The sequence below is a fragment of the Delphinapterus leucas genome, chromosome 13, assembly GCF_059928025.1.
Source record: "Delphinapterus leucas isolate spDelLeu-1000000601 "Yukka" chromosome 13, BTC_Dleu_Yukka2, whole genome shotgun sequence".
In the NCBI taxonomy this organism is placed as follows: domain Eukaryota; kingdom Metazoa; phylum Chordata; class Mammalia; order Artiodactyla; family Monodontidae; genus Delphinapterus; species Delphinapterus leucas.
In genome coordinates this window covers 38,549,216-38,567,405 of record NC_143141.1, presented here as the reverse complement: position 1 = coordinate 38,567,405, position 18,190 = coordinate 38,549,216, and the positions used below count along the sequence as shown (strand labels likewise).

At 44.7% G+C, this 18,190-nt stretch overlaps 1 protein-coding gene across 9 annotated transcripts in view; it reads left to right on the top strand.

Annotated features, from left to right (window-relative positions):
• The first annotated feature begins 315 nt into the window (after positions 1–315).
• MEIS1 (Meis homeobox 1) overlaps positions 316–18,190 on the top strand; it is a 138,783-nt gene continuing 120,908 nt past the window's right edge. For 4 of the 9 annotated variants that reach the window (XM_089923082.1, XM_089923083.1, XM_022597330.3 and 1 more), the window contains exons 1-6: positions 326–1,279; positions 3,132–3,358; positions 5,212–5,353; positions 5,883–5,933; positions 6,734–6,784; positions 8,190–8,336. In XM_089923082.1, the coding sequence (XP_089779208.1) occupies positions 1,268–1,279; positions 3,132–3,358; positions 5,212–5,353; positions 5,883–5,933; positions 6,734–6,784; positions 8,190–8,336 (630 nt within the window). In that variant the 5' untranslated portion in view covers positions 326–1,267. Of the gene's footprint in view, positions 1,280–3,131; positions 3,359–5,211; positions 5,354–5,882; positions 5,934–6,733; positions 6,785–8,189; positions 8,337–18,190 lie in introns of those variants that run through there. The other 5 variants (XM_089923084.1, XM_089923087.1, XM_022597328.3 and 2 more) reach the window with 5 other exon arrangements.

Below are 18,190 nucleotides of genomic sequence, written 5' to 3'. Positions count from 1 at the left end.
AGCCATCTCCACCCCACGTTCTCGGGACTTCTTAGCACAGCCTTTCCCAGCCCTGTTCCTGCGCCTCCTCCTCTTCGCTCCTGGTTTGACTTTTCTACGTGGTGTGTTTGGTTCTAAGAATCCACTACTTTCTGCACCAGCCCCCCTCCGCCCCGAAAAATACTGGCAGACCCCAATAATTTCGAGGAAAGTCAGGAAGTCAATCCACGGAGCCCTGTGCAAAATAACTCCCGCTGCTGCCTGCCCCGCTTTTATTCCCAATCTATTTCAAGAGAGCTTTGGAGAGAGAGTCTGGAGGGGGAGGGAGAGAAAAGCATACGGAAAATAAAGCCGGCGGCCGGGGTCTACTACCCGCGCTTGTGCGCGTGTGCCCTGGGTGTGTGGGTGTTTGTGCCTGGGCGTGAGATTTAATGGAGCGCCTCTCTGCCTCTCCAGTGCGGCCAGAGCTCGCTTCGCGCACCCACCCCTGCCGAGGAGCCTACTTGCTGCAGCCCAATGCATTGTGTAAGACGCGACCTGTTATGGCCACCACTACTTCCGGGTTCTAGCATTCTGGTCGGAATCCACCTCTCCGCCTGTGCAACACACACTTTACACACGCACGGGGACTGCAAGCGGGCAGCATCGATCGTGGCTCCTTTAAGACAAACTCAGACAGACATTTTTTTTTTAACCCTCCTCCTCTAATCTCCCTCCAGTGCAGCAGTTGCAAAGAGGGAGAGAGAGAGAGAGAGAGAGAGAGAGAGAGAAAGAGAGAAAGAGAGCGAGCGAGAGAAGAGAGAAACTGATTAGGAATTAGGACTGATTCAAGGGAAGCGAGCGCTAGGGCTTTGTGCATTTGAATATTAACATTTGAGGTGTTCTGACCAGAAGAAGACTGAGCGGATGATCATTCATTCACCACGTTGACAACCTCGCCTGTGATTGACAGCCGGAGTGGCAGAAAGCCATGAGATTTGGTAGTTGGGTCTGAGGGGCGCTTTTTTTTTTTAACTGATTTTTTGGGGAGAGAAGATCTGCTTTTTTTTGCCCCCGCTGCTGTCTTGGAAACGGAGCGCTTTTATGCTCAGTGACTCGGGAGCTTTGCTTCAGGTCCCATAGACCGAAGATCTGGGACCAGTAGCTCACGTTGCTGGAGACGTTAAGGGATTTTTCGTCGTGCTTTTTATTTTTTTTTTCCGGGGGAGTTTACGTATTTGTTTCTTTTCACACTGGCCTTAAAGAGGATATATTAGAAGTTGAAGTAGGAAGGGAGCCAGGGAGGCCGATGGCGCAAAGGGTACGTATTAAAAAACAATTGTGGAACTCAAATGTGAGGTTAAATTGAAACGTGGCTGAAAGACATTGCTAAAAAGTTTCCTTTTTTCTCTGTCTTTTTGAATGAGGCTCCTAAAGCCGTGGCCTAAAGTGAGAGGATTTATTCAATGCGTTTGTAGACTTATGTATATTAACATGTAATTGTTAATTCAAGTAATCAAGTTTTCTATAGATTCCTAACCAGCAGCTATATAAATAAAAATACAAGCTCGGGCAATCATCTGTTTAAAAAACAAAAACAAACAGCGCTAGATACCTAATGTTATATAGCGTGAGCATTCAAGGAGCAGAAGTTTAAGGCTAATTTTAAATTAAAATAAGCAGCTAGAAACTTCTGATATGTTATTGATTATGCTCATCTTTAATATCACTGAAAGTATTTAGCATTTTTAAGCAAATAACTTTGTCATAGTACAACGGTTTTGGGGGTCGGAAAGCATTCATCTTTTTAAAGTAATTTTAATGTACATGGTTTTTTATGCAAGGTAATACTTCGTAAGTTTTTCTTAGAAGAGCCCTGCACTAATTGGATACTAAGCACACAACTACTCACTTTAAAAATGCAATACTAATTTCCCCAATATTCCTATTTGAATGGAAATGTAGTGAGAGTAAAGTGAGACAATGACAACCCAACAGAGGTAGTTTCTTAAAAGAAAGGGGGTCTACAAAAAGCCTTCCTTGCATAATTTGTGCCCTGGCCCTCAAAGCCCTGTTTGCAAAAGAAAGTTACTAGGCTGACACATTTTTTCTTTACTCCTTTGGTTCAGGCAAATGTCAGCGTTCTTCCAAACTCTTTTCACACCTCTGGCTTGAAGGAGATGAAAGTGGCAATTCCTCTTTTCTTTGAAAATCATTTCACTCTCGGCGCCTCCAAATCTTGGGAAAAGAACATGCCTGAAATGAAGCAAGGAGGAAAACCTAAATAGCTAAATTTTGCACACAAAAATAATGACAATATGAAAGTAGTTTTTCTGGAGAAGGAAGATGGGGTTGAATGTGCATTTACTTTTAAATTTGCTTTAAACCTGATGACTAACATTTAGCTCACAGACATCTAGTCTAGGGGGAAAGTTCATAAGAATAGAAAAAATAGAATAATTGCTCCAACTATACATTTTCTTTAACTTGAGGGGAATATTGCCCAATTCTAAATTCAGCCCCGATGTTGAAGAGAAGCTACCCTTCTCTGAGTTTCACTTATAAGAGAGCCAGTTAGTTTTGTATGATTTAGCAGAGTTTGTCTTGGAGAGCAAAGGAAATGCAGTGTCTTGCAGGACTGCCTAACCCCACGCTGGCAGGGAAATAAAATGAGAAGCCTGTCTGAATTCACGTGCTTGGCTTAGCTGTTCCCATCGTAACTTTTTTTTTTTTTTTAATTCCCCCTGATGGGAAGGGTCTGTGAAACTAGGCAGGTTTGCTGTACTGTCCTGGCATGTTTTATTATTGTGATTTTGAATTTCCTCCTCTAGAGACGTGCACGTTTTACCTTCTGCCCTCCGGGAGAATGCCTCCCTTTCTTCCTTCTTTCTTCCTTCCTTTTTTGCCAAAGGATCCTGAATTTCTGGCTAGTTGATAGGGACACAAGTTAGGGCAAGACCATTCAATCTAGCCGAGTCTTACCGAGAATCCTAGAAATTTTACTTCTAAAAATATTTTTTTTTATGAGAAATCTCAACTTCAGAGATGCAAGGCCACCGAATTCGGGGTTGAAGGATCCAGCTGGACTGACATTATATAAGCTCCGTGCCCTGCCGTTCCCCCATTTGCCCGCCTGGCCTTCTGAACCTGTTTCTCTCCTGTTTCTCATGCAGTACGACGATCTACCCCATTATGGGGGCATGGATGGAGTAGGCATCCCCTCCACGATGTATGGGGACCCGCACGCGGCCAGGTCCATGCAGCCCGTCCACCACCTGAACCACGGGCCTCCTCTGCACTCGCATCAGTATCCGCACACAGCTCACACCAACGCCATGGCTCCCAGCATGGGTTCCTCCGTCAATGACGCTTTAAAGAGAGATAAAGATGCCATTTATGGGTAGGTACGACGGGCAGCAGGCTAAGCAGTTGAGAGGCGATGCTTTCTCTATTTCCCTTTGCCCTCAGTAAGAGGAAAGCCAGAGCTCTCTGGATTGGAGGTACATTATTTGGTGACTTTTCATTCGCTTTGCATGAAGATTTGGGGGAGGCGGCCTGCCATCCCAGACGCCCCCCCGCCCCCATCTCCGCACACGCTCCGCGCCAGTCCAGCGCCCCGCTCCGCCGAGGCCATGCCCACGGAGGGGTCGCCGTGCAGAAGTTGCCAAATGTCCCTCGTCCCCCCAGACCCCGGCTCGGTAGCTCAGCGGGTTGGAGTCCTCACTCGCTTGACTTCGCAGGGAGAGTGTTGGGGGTTTCTAAACGTAGGCGCCTTTGTGTTGGAACGAAACTTTTAGTTTAAAGGAAAATCTTTTAAGCCACTGATTGTTCTGACTTGCTAAGTTTACTCAGCCACCGTATGCTGGCTCTGCCACCGCACAATAAAATCAAGGCAGGCCAGTTGCAGGTCAGGCAAGGCGGAACATGCTTTGCATTTAGGGAGTTTGACCACTGTAGTCAAGGAGAGGAGCTCGCTCTGAATTGTCACAGACCTTAAGAAACTTCTAGCCATTTTAGGACTTTGTGTTCAAAGGCGAAACCTACAGGATTTAGAAGTAGATGCGGGGTGCTCTCGGGTCGGTGTCGTCTTCCGCTGCAGTTCACACCGTGTTCTCCCGGGCCCTTGGGTTAGACCCTGGACTAGTAAAACCCTCTGAAAGTCACTTGTGCCTACTGTGTGCTGATGTATTGGGGGACCTCTTTTTACTTTGCAGCCACTTTTATTTTTATTTATTTCTTCTTTTGAAAAAAAAAATCAGGCAACACTGACCCTCCCTGGCTGAAAACCCTTTCTGCTTGATCTTCTGGTCCCTTGTGCGATGGGCTTGTTTAAATCCCAGCGTCCTTTCCGCAGTGTTGTTAACTGCAAATCGTTTAGGCTCCGGGACAGAACATTTGGGGAAGCTTTTTGAAAAGGACCCCAAACTGTTAAATTCCCAGCTGGGCTGTGAGAGCTAATAAAAGACTTGAGACACCTCTTTGGGCATTAGAGGAGGCTTTTTTTCTTCTTTTTTTTTTGATGGGCTGGGATAAGCGACATCTAGGCCCCTCGCGATACTAGCTGCTTTGGCATTACGCAGGAACAAAAATGAAAGGCTTGACTGCAGGAACATTTGAAGGAACTTTCTTTGGGGGGCGGTGGGGACCATCGTCGAAGGGAGGGAAGTGTGCAGGGAGCCGAGGAGGAGCCCTCTTGCTCTCCGAGAGCCGTGAGGTCGGGATCGGGAGATGCGGTCCTCTGACAGTCGGTCCCACAACCAGAGAGGTCCTTTCCCCAAGTTAGCTGAGCGCCTGCCACCAAGATCCCCAGAGCCTTGGGCTTCGCGAGATGGCCTTGGAGGAACCCACTTGAAAGAGCTTTCCCACCCCCTGCGCCCCGCTCCTTTCCCCCCCTGCAGGTCCTGGATGTGCAGAGGAGGGACGAGGGCCGGTCGGGGTGGGAAACTTAATTCAAAATGGCTGCTGGAACCGCTTGGGTTTTATTCTTAGCAAATGTTACCAATTTCTCCGGCCAGATATGGTGAACCGATCCTCAGATACGGTCCATGGCTTAGGGCCTCCGACTTCGGGGGCCCAAGGAGGAAGGGGAGGTGAGGAGTCACCTGGGGGCGCGGGGGAAGGGGAACAAGTAGAAGACAAAATCAGGGAGGGGGTCCCCGCCTTGAGCTCGTCCTGCTGTTTTTCTTGGGCGCCTTTTTTCACTGCCGCGGGACTAACCATTGTGTTGTTTGTGACTGTTGTATTTTCTTGCAGACACCCCCTCTTCCCTCTCTTAGCACTGATTTTTGAGAAATGTGAATTAGCTACTTGTACCCCCCGCGAGCCGGGGGTGGCGGGCGGGGACGTCTGCTCGTCAGAGTCATTCAATGAAGATATAGCCGTGTTCGCCAAACAGGTCAGCAAAATCAATGTTTCAAAAGTAAAAGAAAAAAAAAGAAAAAGAAAGAAAGAAAAGAAAAGAACCTCCCTCCCTCCCACCCAGCACATTTGCAAAAGTAACCAGCGAACAGTCCGCCCTAAGCCAGGCCTGTTACCTCTTCTGAGCTTTTCCTCCTAAATGAGTGTCTTTGCGGACGCCTGAAAATCACCCCAGTGCTTACCCACTCCCGCTACCTAACCCGACGCAGAAAGCTCTGTAAAATGCAACCCCAAAGCCCACGCGCAGGAGCTGCCTTGGACTTGGCGAGCTGGGCAGCGATCTCTCAGAAGCACAGTTGCTGGGAGAAGTAACCCTGTGCTCTGGGCTTGTTTTCGGATTCTTTGACTCACATTGAAGGGTTTCTGCACGGGACGAACTCGGTGTCACAGAGCCTCTCCCGGAGGTTACATCCTGCCCCCGACAGTGTAATGAGGCAAGAAACTAGGAAGGCGACCAGATTTCAAATGTTTCTTTCTCCCCACCCCCCCTTCTCACTTGTATTTAGATTCGCGCAGAAAAACCTCTATTTTCTTCTAATCCAGAACTGGATAACTTGGTAAGAGCGGACCCCTTACTCCCCTCCTCCCACCTTCCCTCCCCCCCCAAAAAAATCCCCCCTCCTCCCAAGCTTTACTTTGAGAGCCCTGAGGTTTCTAGACCGGTCTTCCCCTATCTGCAAGTGGGCTGCAAAGGTTTCCATCCACCCGAAAGTGGTCCGGGACAAGGTCCCGGGGAAATAAATTCACCTCGAGAGGGGCCGGGCAAGCCGGCGCGGGGAAACGCGAGCTTTGTTTTTTATGACAGCCGGGCAGCGCGGCTCTAATCAGCCCGGGGATTTATCTCCGGGCCTGTCAGCGTGTGTGCTTAAACTTTGCGGACTTCCCAGCCCTCAAAGTCGCGTCATGAGGACAGCGACCGGGCCAGGGGCCCCAAACCACCAGTTTATCTGAAAGGTGTGCAGAAGGTGGCAGAAAGTTTGCAGTGTGAAAAGCCACAGTCTGGGGACTGTTGGGAATATTTTCCGTGCACTCCTTGCAAGGAAACACCTAGTCGAGGGATGCGGCCCTTTGGGGGTGGGGTAGGGGCAGTGGCGCTGGGAAAGGGGTGGGGAGCCATGGGGGAGGAGAAGGTTTATGATCCCCCCTTAGATGCTTGGTGGTTGTTTTAGCTATTTTTTTCTTCTTAAGAAATATAAACCTCTAGATGGTACCCACTCGCTGCTGTTAAGTTTTAGTGTTATTGCCATAAATCAAAATAACTCTGGGGGGGTGGGGGGAGGCTGGCGATGTTAGAGCTGCAACAGCCAATTTTCTGCAAACTAGGAACGGGGCGCTCATCCTTTTTGTATCTTTGCAGATGATTCAAGCCATACAAGTATTAAGGTTTCATCTGTTGGAATTAGAGAAGGTAATTTCTCTAGCTTTTTCTCCTTTTGCTTCTCCCTCATGCCCAAACACACAGAGGGGGAGGGTTCAGAATGGCTGAAGTTCAGGCTTCTGAGACATTTGCATAAATGACTTTCTTTCTGGTAATTAGTGTCAAGGCCAATCTTAGCGTCCATTTCTCTTTGCAGTTTAATTACAATTTTAGCCACGAAAACCGGGATCACAAATGCCCTAGCCTTGTATTCATTCTTAATACCTTGCTGGCTTTGTATAAATAGTTGCAATTCTAGGCATCCCCTTTGATGTTTAGAATGCTGTTGTGAGTTTGCTTGCAGGTTATATACCTCCGTGGTCTCTTCTCTTCTTCCTCCTCCTCTTCTTTGCTGCCTCTGAGGGGGAAAAGTTTTGTTTAGTTTTAGTGAGTTTCTGGAAGACAGTCTGAGAGCAGCGGCAGGTCAGACACAGGGGAGAGGCAGAGGGGGAGGAGGAGAACGAGGCAGGGAGTCTGGAGGAGTGGTGGGGGAGGCACTTTAACCGTTTTGCAGAGACAAAGCAGAGTTGATAGTTGTGTCAATTTCTTGAATCTGAGAATCCTGCACACACCCCACCTTCACACTCAAGAAAGGGTGTGGGATAACGTGATTTTGCTAGCTGTTCCATAAATCTCAGCAATAAAAACTTAATGTATTGGAATTCAAACTAACATTAAATTGCAAGCACACTGGGGTTTCTTGTGAATTTTTGCATGTCAGTGATGCCTGGGTCCTGTAAGAGACCACTCCACTTATGCCTAAATATTTTGAAGCATCCTTTTTCTTTTTTTTTTTTTAAATCAATTCGATAACTTTTTGTGGCTGTAGGGTTTTTCCCCCATATCATGAGTCTTTTTTTTTTTCAAGGAAGCATCATAAAATATGCTTCTTATAGATAGAAACCCTAATGACAAATGTTACAGGGACTTGGGTTTTCAGGCATAGATCCTATACCAACATAGTATTGGTCCTTTGGAGATATATATATATATATATATATATATATATATATATAACTTTTTTCTTAGACATGTTGGAAAAGGATTTCTGATAAAGTAACTGGATGAAATTAAATAGTTTACCTTAAATGTCACCCACGCAGGTCACCTCTCTAATGGCCACAGCCCCGGGAGCCGATGAATTTAACACGGGTGTTGAATATGTTGTAGCCTGTGAATCATCTTGTCACTGTCAATTTTCTGCGATATCTCTATTTTGCAAGAAAAGAAAGTTATTCCTAATTCTGGATGCGTCTGAGGGTCTCTGGAGGACAATTGCCCTGTGTTTCCCCTATTTAGAAGTTTGGATCTCACAAGGGGGGTGGATTGCACTTGTCAATGTCATTTATGAACTTCTGATTATATTTCCTTTTTTTTTATTTCTGTCATAATGTAGGTACACGAATTATGTGACAATTTCTGCCACCGGTATATTAGCTGTTTGAAAGGGAAAATGCCTATCGATTTGGTGATAGACGATAGAGAAGGAGGATCAAAATCAGACAGTGAAGATATAACGAGATCAGCAAATCTAACTGACCAGGTACGCGCTTTTCAATTTCAACATCCCTGGGAGAAAAAAAAAAAAATCTGTATGCATATTGCTTGCTGGGTCACTACCACCTCCTTTTATTATTTGCATATGATTAAGTCCCTTTTAGATACATTTCCATCGAAATGAAAATTTTTGAATAATGTGGCTATTATTGCTTCATTAAGGCTGGCTCTGGGATTCGACCTGGAGAGATGAGCTTGTAAAAGCTTTGCCTGCAAACTTGACCTGTTTCTTGTCGCTTTTAATTTTTGTCTTTATTTTATTTACCCTCTATAATAATGGGAGTGTTAACTGCCAGTGACCGCCTCTGATTGTAGGGCTTTGTTCTGGAGCATTTTTTTCCCCCTTTCTGTCTCGAAGAAAAGTGTAGGGTCTGCTTATTTCTTATTTTATTAGGAATAAACCCAAGATAGGTGGTCTAAGAGAGACAGGGAGGGTTTGAAATCTAGCAAATGCTGGCTATTTTCTCCCTGTCTATACGGTTCATTAGCCTGTCTTGTCAGTTTTCCTCGGCCGAACGCTTCTAGACCTCACTGAACATTGCTTTGTGCAGTGCTCGCTGCAAGCTCGCCCATTTTATTGTACTTAATAGAAAAAATAAGACCAGGCCGAGGTTATAAAAACAGATAAATATGGACGTTTCTCCTCCTCCTTTCCACTCATCCTCCAGCTGGTACGTGCTCTGGGCCCTCTGGGTTGGCAGCTTTTGGAAGTGTCAGCGACAGGGGCGCCCCGGGACTCCCTCGGTGTGGCGGGTGGAGGACCTCGCGCTGCCCTGCTCTGAACTGCCGGCCTCTGCTTGCTTCACCCCCTCCTCTCTCATCCTCCCTCCAGGCCCTTCTTCCGCTGCTTTGCTAAGTGGGGACGACTTTTATTTGGAGTTGCTGGGGGGGATTTCTCTCTCACCCCAACACCGATGTTTGCTCCCAGTCTCTCTCTCCTCTCTCTCTCCCCCCCCACCCTCTCTCTCTCTCCCTCTCTCTCTCTCCTGTCGCTGTATCTCTGGATTGGTCCAGAGGAGTTGCAAAAATGCACTGAAAGTGAAAACGTGAGGAGTGGGTGAGATGAAACAGGGCTCAGGACAGCTCTCGGTTGCGAATTGTGGCACCGCGTCTAAAGATTTGGGTGGCGGGCCTCCTGTGCTTCTCCACCTATAAGTGAAGGCCCAGAGTTGTTTCTCTTTCTGACTTGGCACGTGAGCCCCGTCTTGGGGGAGAGAGCAGCCTGCCTTTGTTAGGCCAAAGGACAACCAGTCATGCAGAGTTTTCTTTGCAAGCTCTACCATGATCACGGTTGGCCAGCGGCTGCCTTGCAGACTCCTTGCCGGAATGCCCGACTCCTCGGTCTCGGTGTCATCTTAAAGTTTGCTTCTCTCCATATCACCCCCTTAAAAAAAATTCCCAGCTTGGCTTTTTCTGGGTAACCCCGCGGCAGAGGCTGAATTCCTCCTTTTCCCACGACGAGTGGAAGGCAGGCAAAGCTGAGATTTAAAAGCGCCAACGCGCCGGGTCCTTCCTACTATTTGGCGAGTTGCAAACTTTTGGCAGTGTAGACAACACTCGGAACAGGCAGCCTGCGCAATCCTGGAGCGTCCCCACCGAGGTGGGAAACCTGCAGGCGGCTCCGGGTCCCGGCCCCGCCAGCTGCCCGGCCTCCCGCCTGGTTCAGGCCGCCAGGCCTCACCCCGGAGCTGTTAAATGCAGATTCCGCTGAGGAACCCTCGGGTAACTGCTGTTGAATAAAAATTGTAATCCAACAAGCCTAACTAGAAAATGGGATTCTAAAAGCTCCGGAGTGCTGGGTACATAAAGCTATCTGAGCAAATTACAAGAATCGCTTAGGGGCATGAATGAAATCAACACTTTAATTGCCTCCAAAATGAAGATTTATACCCCATTTTCTCATCGAATCATTATTTTATTAAAGTCAAAGATAAAGGACCAGAGTTCGGGGTGTTACTCAGTTACCTTTATTTGAGATACGCAGATTGGTAGGCAGTGGTCTTGGATAAAACTTCGCACTTTATTCACCTCCCCACCTATAAAATGAGCAGTGTGCGTCCCTCTCCCGCCGCCTACAAGTGGGCTTCGCAGCTCTGGCTGAGCTCGTGGCGCCGTTGGCCTGTGCGCGTGGGCGCACTCGCGTGACCCCTCGGGCTCACCGAAGTCTCCGTTGGTCGTAGGGCAGCAAACCCCAAGCTTGTGCTTTGGAATTATCCGCTTCCCTGGAGCCAGGAGCGGGAGTGCCTGGGCTCCCTTTGGGGAGGAGCGCGCAGAGCGCGGGGCGCACGCGGGACTGTGTCTCGGCCGCGGAGTGGAGTCCCCTGTCCTGGGAGTTGGGGACAGAGGGACGAGGCACTAGGGCCGCCAGGTGGGCGCCAGTGCTCCCAACTGGAGCCGGCTCGCCGGTCCCCGGGGGCCTGGCCCGGAAAGGACGACCTCGCCACCTGTCTGCGAATGCGGCCCAGCCAGTCTGAGCCCCGGTGGAGTGTGCGCTGCGGGACTGGATGCTTCAGGTGTGGTGCGAGCGCGGGGCCTCGTTAGCTCATTAACCTCTCTGTCTCTAGGGCCTGATGGCTGCGCGGTTTATTTTACTTTACTTTTCTCCTCGGAGGGCGCGAAGGCTGCCACCCGCGCGGGGACTTGGGATCCACGACTTTGATACCAGCCGGTTTCCCGGAGGGCTAAGTCGGCGGAAATCTGCTTGGCCTTGTAGTGTCGTTAGTTTGGTGGTATTTTTTGTTTTTGTTTTTTTCTTATCAGATTAAGACGCCAGTCGAAGCCGTAATCCCGCTCCCACCCCACTCTCAACTCCCTGCCCCCCACTCCCGCTCCCAGACCCCGAAGTCCCAGGCCCGAGAGTCACCTCCCGCGGGCGCAGGCCTCCCGGGCGCCCTCTCCCGACTGCTACGCTCCCCGCTTGGCACGGACGCCCCCGACGCCCAGGGCCTGGGAGCAGCGAGGGGCACCGGGGGCTTCCGAGCCTCGGCAGGGGTGAGGGCCGTGCTGAGACCCCGGGAGCGGGCGCAGAGGGGGCCACCGTGCGAGGCGACGAGGCCAGGGTTGAGCCTGGTTTGCGATGGAGAAGGACGCAGGGCGAGGGGAGGCGGGGCGCGAGTTTGGGGGACCCAGGGTGGAATTGGGGAGGCCAAGAGGGGTTATGCGGGGAAGAATCTGGCTGCCCAGTCGCTAGACTTTAGGCCGCTCTCCAGGAGGGAGCTATCGAATTATACCTTCCTTCCCAGGGCTGTTTGTTGCTCGCCACTCCTTGAATCTAAGCATTTTCCATTTTCAGGAGGGGTCGAGAGAGGGAATGGAGAGCAGAGCAAGAGTCCCCGAGGCCTGAAGGCCACCAGCCGAGGTGGCCTGGCCTGCTGGTAGCGAGCGGGAGTAGCTTGGCCTGTGCTCGGGCGCCAACCCGGGTTCTCCTACAAGCAGTGGGAGGCAAAGAAAAGGTCCCTTTGGATTACAATTTTTATTCAATAGTAGCTCTCCGGGGGGTCCTCGGCTGAATCTGCATTTAACAGCTCCTGTGCAAGGGCTGGCGGGCTGCGCAGGGCGCCCTGTTGCCTGTTAATCCAGATTTGTCTCTAATATCTGGGGAGAAGTAATGTGGCTCGCGGAGATGGAACCAGAAAGCCAAGCTCGCCAGGCAGGTTAAATGCCAAGTGCTGCTGAGCTCCCCGGGGACGGGGGACAGCCGCCGGGGCTGCGTAGCCCAGGCTGGAAAGCGTCAGGCTTCTGGGCCTTGGGGATCAGGGGCAGCCCTGAGCCAGTGCGATTTGGCTCCCCAGTGGGCCAGGGAACCCAGGTGGCGATTGTTTTATTTGAAGAGTCCGGAATGTTGTTTCTGAAGCATAGTTTGAGATAAAATTCTTAAAACTGAACTTGATGAAAAGCACCCCTCCCTGCAAAGTGTGATGGGGATGCCTCCAAGGGAGATTTAAGCCTTCTCTTTTGGGGAGGTGTTACTAAGGGATGGGTATGGGGAGGCCTAATATTCTTGATGTATTAGATCTGCTGCTTTAGGGGAAGAAAAAAATAGAAGTGACTATGGGATATTTACTAATACTAGGAATGCAAACAATTTATTTTCATCCACTAAGAAAACTGGACACAAACATGGAGGGATAGGAAAATGGTCCCTTTGTGAGTTTGTTTCTAAATGCTTACACATGGACACATCTTATTTAAGTTGTAAGTACTTTTAGGGTCTCAGTTAATGCCTTAATCCTGGAACCTCTGTGTCCACAGGCCTTGCAAGTGATGGGTTCTTGAAACCATCTAACTTTATTTTGATTGTTGTTGTGGGTCATGGAGGGTACTCTTAATTCCCTTTGGAAATATGTCAAAGGGAAATTATGGCAAGATTCTCTTTAATGATTAAATAATAAGGTGTTGACTGCTTGTCACTACAGTGGCTAATTGGGATGTTCATTCTAGGCCCTTTGTTGCTTAGTATCCTTTGATTTCAAAGACAGTTGTTTACCAGGTGTGTTTTTATTGTTGTGTTCTGATTGGCTCTTTGTGTGGATTTATGTGTGAATGTCAGAGTAGGGATGTATTGATTCTTATTAGGGGCATGTCAAAAACATTTGAGAGGAAAAAAAAGAAGTACAGAGTATATGCAGGTAGGTTGAGATCAATTACATTGTTAAATGTCTCGAAGTCTAAATGCTAATACTACAGAAGTTATTCCCATTTCCTAGTTTCTCTCTCTGTCTGTCTCTCTCTCTCTCTCAGTGGAAGTCTCCAGTGCAAGTTCTATGGTTAATAGAAAGCAGTGATACTAATGCTACTTTGTACAAGGTAAAGCCCCATAACAGTAACTATTGTTCAGTGATTTAACTAGCTCTGTGGCAATAGGTCACTCAAATAGCAATCCCTTTCTCACCAGAATGACTCCATTGCTCGTGATCTGGAAATATATAGAGTGGTTGTGTGGACTCTTGCTATCGGTCCTAACATAGAGATTTTTATTAGAAAACATGGAGAAGCTTAAATAGTAGAAGAAGAAGAGAAGGAGGAGGAAGAAGAAAAGGCATTAAAATACGGGCCCTGCTTTCAAAAAAGTAACTGAAATATCATGTTGTAATTGCCCAACTTTGAAAATAAACAAATTTTAAATCATTATGTTTTCGAACACTCGTATGTTTAAATGTTAAAATGTTTGTCATAGTCCGAAAGATTTAAAACACAGCTGTTGCCGGGTGATGGATGGAAAATTATGGAATAAAACTCCATATTCTTAAAAACAAAGACTATTTGTGGTCCCATAGTAGAAATGTAGGTTTTTTTAAGGCCAAGCAGATAAAGTATTATGGAGGGGCCTACCATTATAAAACTAGCTTACCTGCCCTCGCAGGTGGAATTGGAGAAACTGAAGAAAGCATAACAAGTTGTATTAAGACACTTATAAATGAAAATGCTGTCAAATGGGTTCAAGTGAAGGATTTTCACATTGGTAATGCTATGCTTGCCATTGCAATAGCAATATTTTCTCATGAAATGTAAATATGTCAAACCAATGTGAAATGGTTAAGTTTTAATAAATGATCATTTAATCAACAAACACAACCCGAGTATGTATACAGAAACTTTTAAAGAAAAGTCGGCAGACAGCCAAATTCCTATAGGGACTAGCAAGGGAATGATCAAAAAACGAACACAAAATAAGACTTCCTGTAAGAAGGTCTATAATTCAACATTATTTGACTCCACTGTCAGGGAAATAGTTGAAGGATAGTAAACTGATACCATTCTCAGTCATTTTTGTTACACAGTCTTAAATGTTTGCAACTATAGCATTTTCCATGGCCTTTTTTGGATTATGATATCTGTTATATTTGTATCAAAGTAGCACTTGAGTTTATGTTATAATTGAAACAGATGTTTCTGCCATTTCTCCTGAGTGCAAAAAATTAAGTTAATATTTAAAGATGACATCAAAACTATGGGAAAGTATTCTTTTACAAATAAAGAAATAAAAATAGAATACATGTGACACAGTGTATCTGACAGTCGTGCAGATGTTAGGCCTGAAAGTTTTCAAAATCGCAAGTAAAACAACGCCACTGTAAATCACATAGGGCAGGAAACATCAGGATATTGGTACCTGTTAAAAAGTTAGGGTCTAAAACACGAAACACAGACTCACGATTTCAATTTAAATAATCACTCCAAAATTTGACTTTGGGGATCCAGCAAAAGTTTGGATATTTTACTATCTTACATATTTGTGAAGAAACCTCACGTGTATAAAATCAGTTTTGAAAAATTCAAGCAGATGAGTATGTGTGTGTAGTGTGAAAGGTAAAAAGACTCCCTCACTGTATCCTTAATTTAATATGCCATGATTTCAGGATTATGGGAATTTGGGAAAGCTTATTGGAGTCTTAAACAGCCTCTCCAGAAAGCAGACCTATATCGGGCAATTGCTGGATTTCCCACACTTCTAAATTTGACATTTTAATAAATGGTATAAAAGCTACCATGTGAAATAAGCGAGTATATACTCATTTAAATATTTGAAACTAGAATGCAATTTCAGTCAATTTAATGCATTCATGTGTGCAGAATTAAAGCAATTGGCAACACTTTGCTACACTCTCTCTGAACACTCTTTTTCCAAACAGCATTTCTTAATCTAGGAAATATGTTCTTGTTAAAGGAAAATACAAGAGTGCAAATATTTTGAAATTATTTTATATTTCTGGACTTCTTGGTTCAGAATTCCTAAAACTGACTAAAACATATCAAAAAGAGTTTATTCTCTGTTGAAAAAACACTTTCTTACATTTATTGAAATATACACCTGTTGTTTATTTGTATCATGAGTACATACAGTTAAATACAAATTATAACCAGAACTAAGTCATTAACTCTCTTTAAGTCATGCAATAACCATACTCTGGCTTTTCCATGCACCACTGTATATGGCATAAACTAATGCAGGATAACTAAGTTGTGAAAATAAATTTTATATTATTTGCAATCCTCAAAGATACATTTTCCCCATTGATTTCTTCCCTTGATAGCCTCATGACTCCATTTACAAGTAATAGGATTTATAATCATGAGGTAAAGAACCGTGAATGTGAAATGTTATGGTTTTTTAAAAAAGCTTAAATGAAATTGTATTTTTCCGCAGAAAGGAAATGCTGTTACTGTTAATAAGTTTACTAAATAATACTTTTAAAATCACTGCAACTTTTTATGAGTTTAATAAGTTTAAGCAATATTTTATAGTCTTCTTTTTTTTCCTTCATTTTGACACAATATCAAGTCTTAACTTTTACAATGGATTTAAACATACATGATTCTGACTCATTTAGAAGATAGCAGTAAGTAAATAATTAACATTTTGCGCGATATTAGAATGATTCCTTGACAACATATGCTAACTTAGAATTAATTGTTATCATGAATTTACATTTCTATAGATGTTTCCTCACATTTTACAACACAACACGATCGCCTGCTCATTATTCATTAGCTGTAAATGTCTGGGTTGTTGGTTGTTATTTAGCAAGACAGAGCCATAGCTGTTTCTTTTTCATATCACTTTTTCCCCACTGACTGGCAGGCCTCCTATGCCTGAGATTTGAACTTGAACTAGTTTGCTAGGTCTCCTTTCCCTATTTGAGTACCTTGTGGGTTATTACCCACATGTGGGTTTATTTTCCTGAGAAGATGAAAAATGGTCCTCACTTTAGAACAGGAATGAATAGAAACCAAAGTCATCAAATATTCCCAAACTGTGCTTTACAATTAGGTGAAAAACTGAAAACTGTTATTCTTGCTTGCTTTCCCCGGGGCTGTGAATACTTGATGTAAAGGTTCATATCAGCCTCTTCGTGCTCTTCCTCTTAAGGCCTAAATGTTTGTTTTCAGTGACTGGATTCTTAACTGATAGTCCATATTTGGTCCCAGACTTCCATGATTTGCATTTTATTCTGCATTTGCATTCACATTATGTCCCATAGAAACTCTTTAAAGTCAAGTGTGTTTATGACTATTATGAAACTCTGGAAAATGAAGTTTATAATGAAACTGACATAGTCATCAAAAGGACAATGAAGGGAGCAATTTGATGTAAACCCAGAGTTTTCTTACTGGGTCCCAGCTTGTAAAAAGGCTTATCTCTGTTCTTTTAAAAACATTAGAAGCTGAATGAATAAGAATTTCTTTGACAATAAAACTCCTCTTAATAGCTCCATAACTATTTGGATGTGTTCTCGAATGTTAACTTAATTTGACAGACAAGCTATAATTAACTGTGACCTATAGTGTTTTCTGTAATTCAGAGACTATTCCTTAGCGATCTGAAAACTTAATTTCATACTAAATGGTGTACAATGTCTGCGGGTCTAAAGGCCTACTTCCACTATTTTTAAGAAGTGGAAATAGTTTGTGTGTCTTCTGGGCTTCAAAAAGGGAGATACTTCGGGGGTGGGGAACTAAAAATTTTTACTGCATGAAGTCCCAGCAAACTACCTAGTGCACATGGGTTCTTTTTGAATTTTTTTTTTTTCGTAGCCTTCCTTTCTATTCAGTGCAATGTTAAAATTGTTCACACAAAGGGAAAAAAAATCCACTGTGTGTTTCATGGGACAAAAACTCGTACATGACATTTTAAGTCTAGGTATTTCATTGATCATAAAAAGCAGTAGTGTACAGAGAGAGCTAAGAATTGCAGCAAATAGGTAAAACCCTATGAGCTATGATGCTACAATCACAACAGAAACTTTAGCAGTGAAATTAAATTGGGCATTTTGCGTTTAGTTGGAATATTTACTTGAAAGTTCCCACCAGATCTGGGGTTCTTTTAACATCCCCTCCCCACCCCAGCTTAAGAATATTTTAGCGTTAAGAACTTGGTGATAACTCACCATTGGACATTACTTTTATTTGAAATTGTTCATTCATAAGAGACTTCATCTCCTGAGTAAGCACCCTGCCCTTCACTCTTGAACAGTTCAGATAAACGTATTATTTATTTACAGTCTATTGTATACATTATTTATGGGAAATATGCTAACTCTACAGAGCATATGGAATTTATCTTTGCGAGATATGGGTCGCATCTCTGCCAAGAGTGGCATAGCCCTGAGCAGATAATAAGACTGCCCTCAGTGTACAGATAAACATCATCTCTTATAGAGTCAGTACGTGTTAGCATTTCATAATAACAGGCGCAAATGCATTTTTCCACTTTCATTTTAATTGTTTCTTGGCTCTAGCTTCTGCCAAAGAGAATCCGGAATTTCACATTTTGAATTGATCTGGGTGATGAATATATCTGAGGGGGAAAATAAGATATTGAGTAGCAGAATCATTTAACCCCTTCATTTCTTTCAGCATGCTTCCCTGTCCCTTCCTTAAGGTGTTTACAATTTTCTGAAGAATCTCGTCCATGACATTTTTAACACTGGTTGTATATTTGGTGGCTTGGCCTATTGTTTCACCTTATTGGGATGCTTTATAAGCTGTATTCAAAACAAAAACACCAAGAAAAATATCAGGCTCATTGTGCCCTGCACTTCCTTGCACAAAATAATAGAGACGTGTAGACCGCGCTTGTTCTATGCACATCAAGTGTATTGTTGGTGCTCAAGTATTTTTTATTCTAATAATTATTCAAAGCCAGGAACAATCTGCATCTGAGTGAGCATAAACATTTTTATTCTGGAATTTGAGATTTGCAGCAACTCAATTTTATTTTCCAAATTACCCTGCCATTTCAATTAGGTGCATTGTTCTTCTCTCTGCTGTTTCGACATTCTAAAGGTTTGCTTGCCACCTAAGAGAGAGCATTGCCTGAGTATTTAATATTTATTGAGG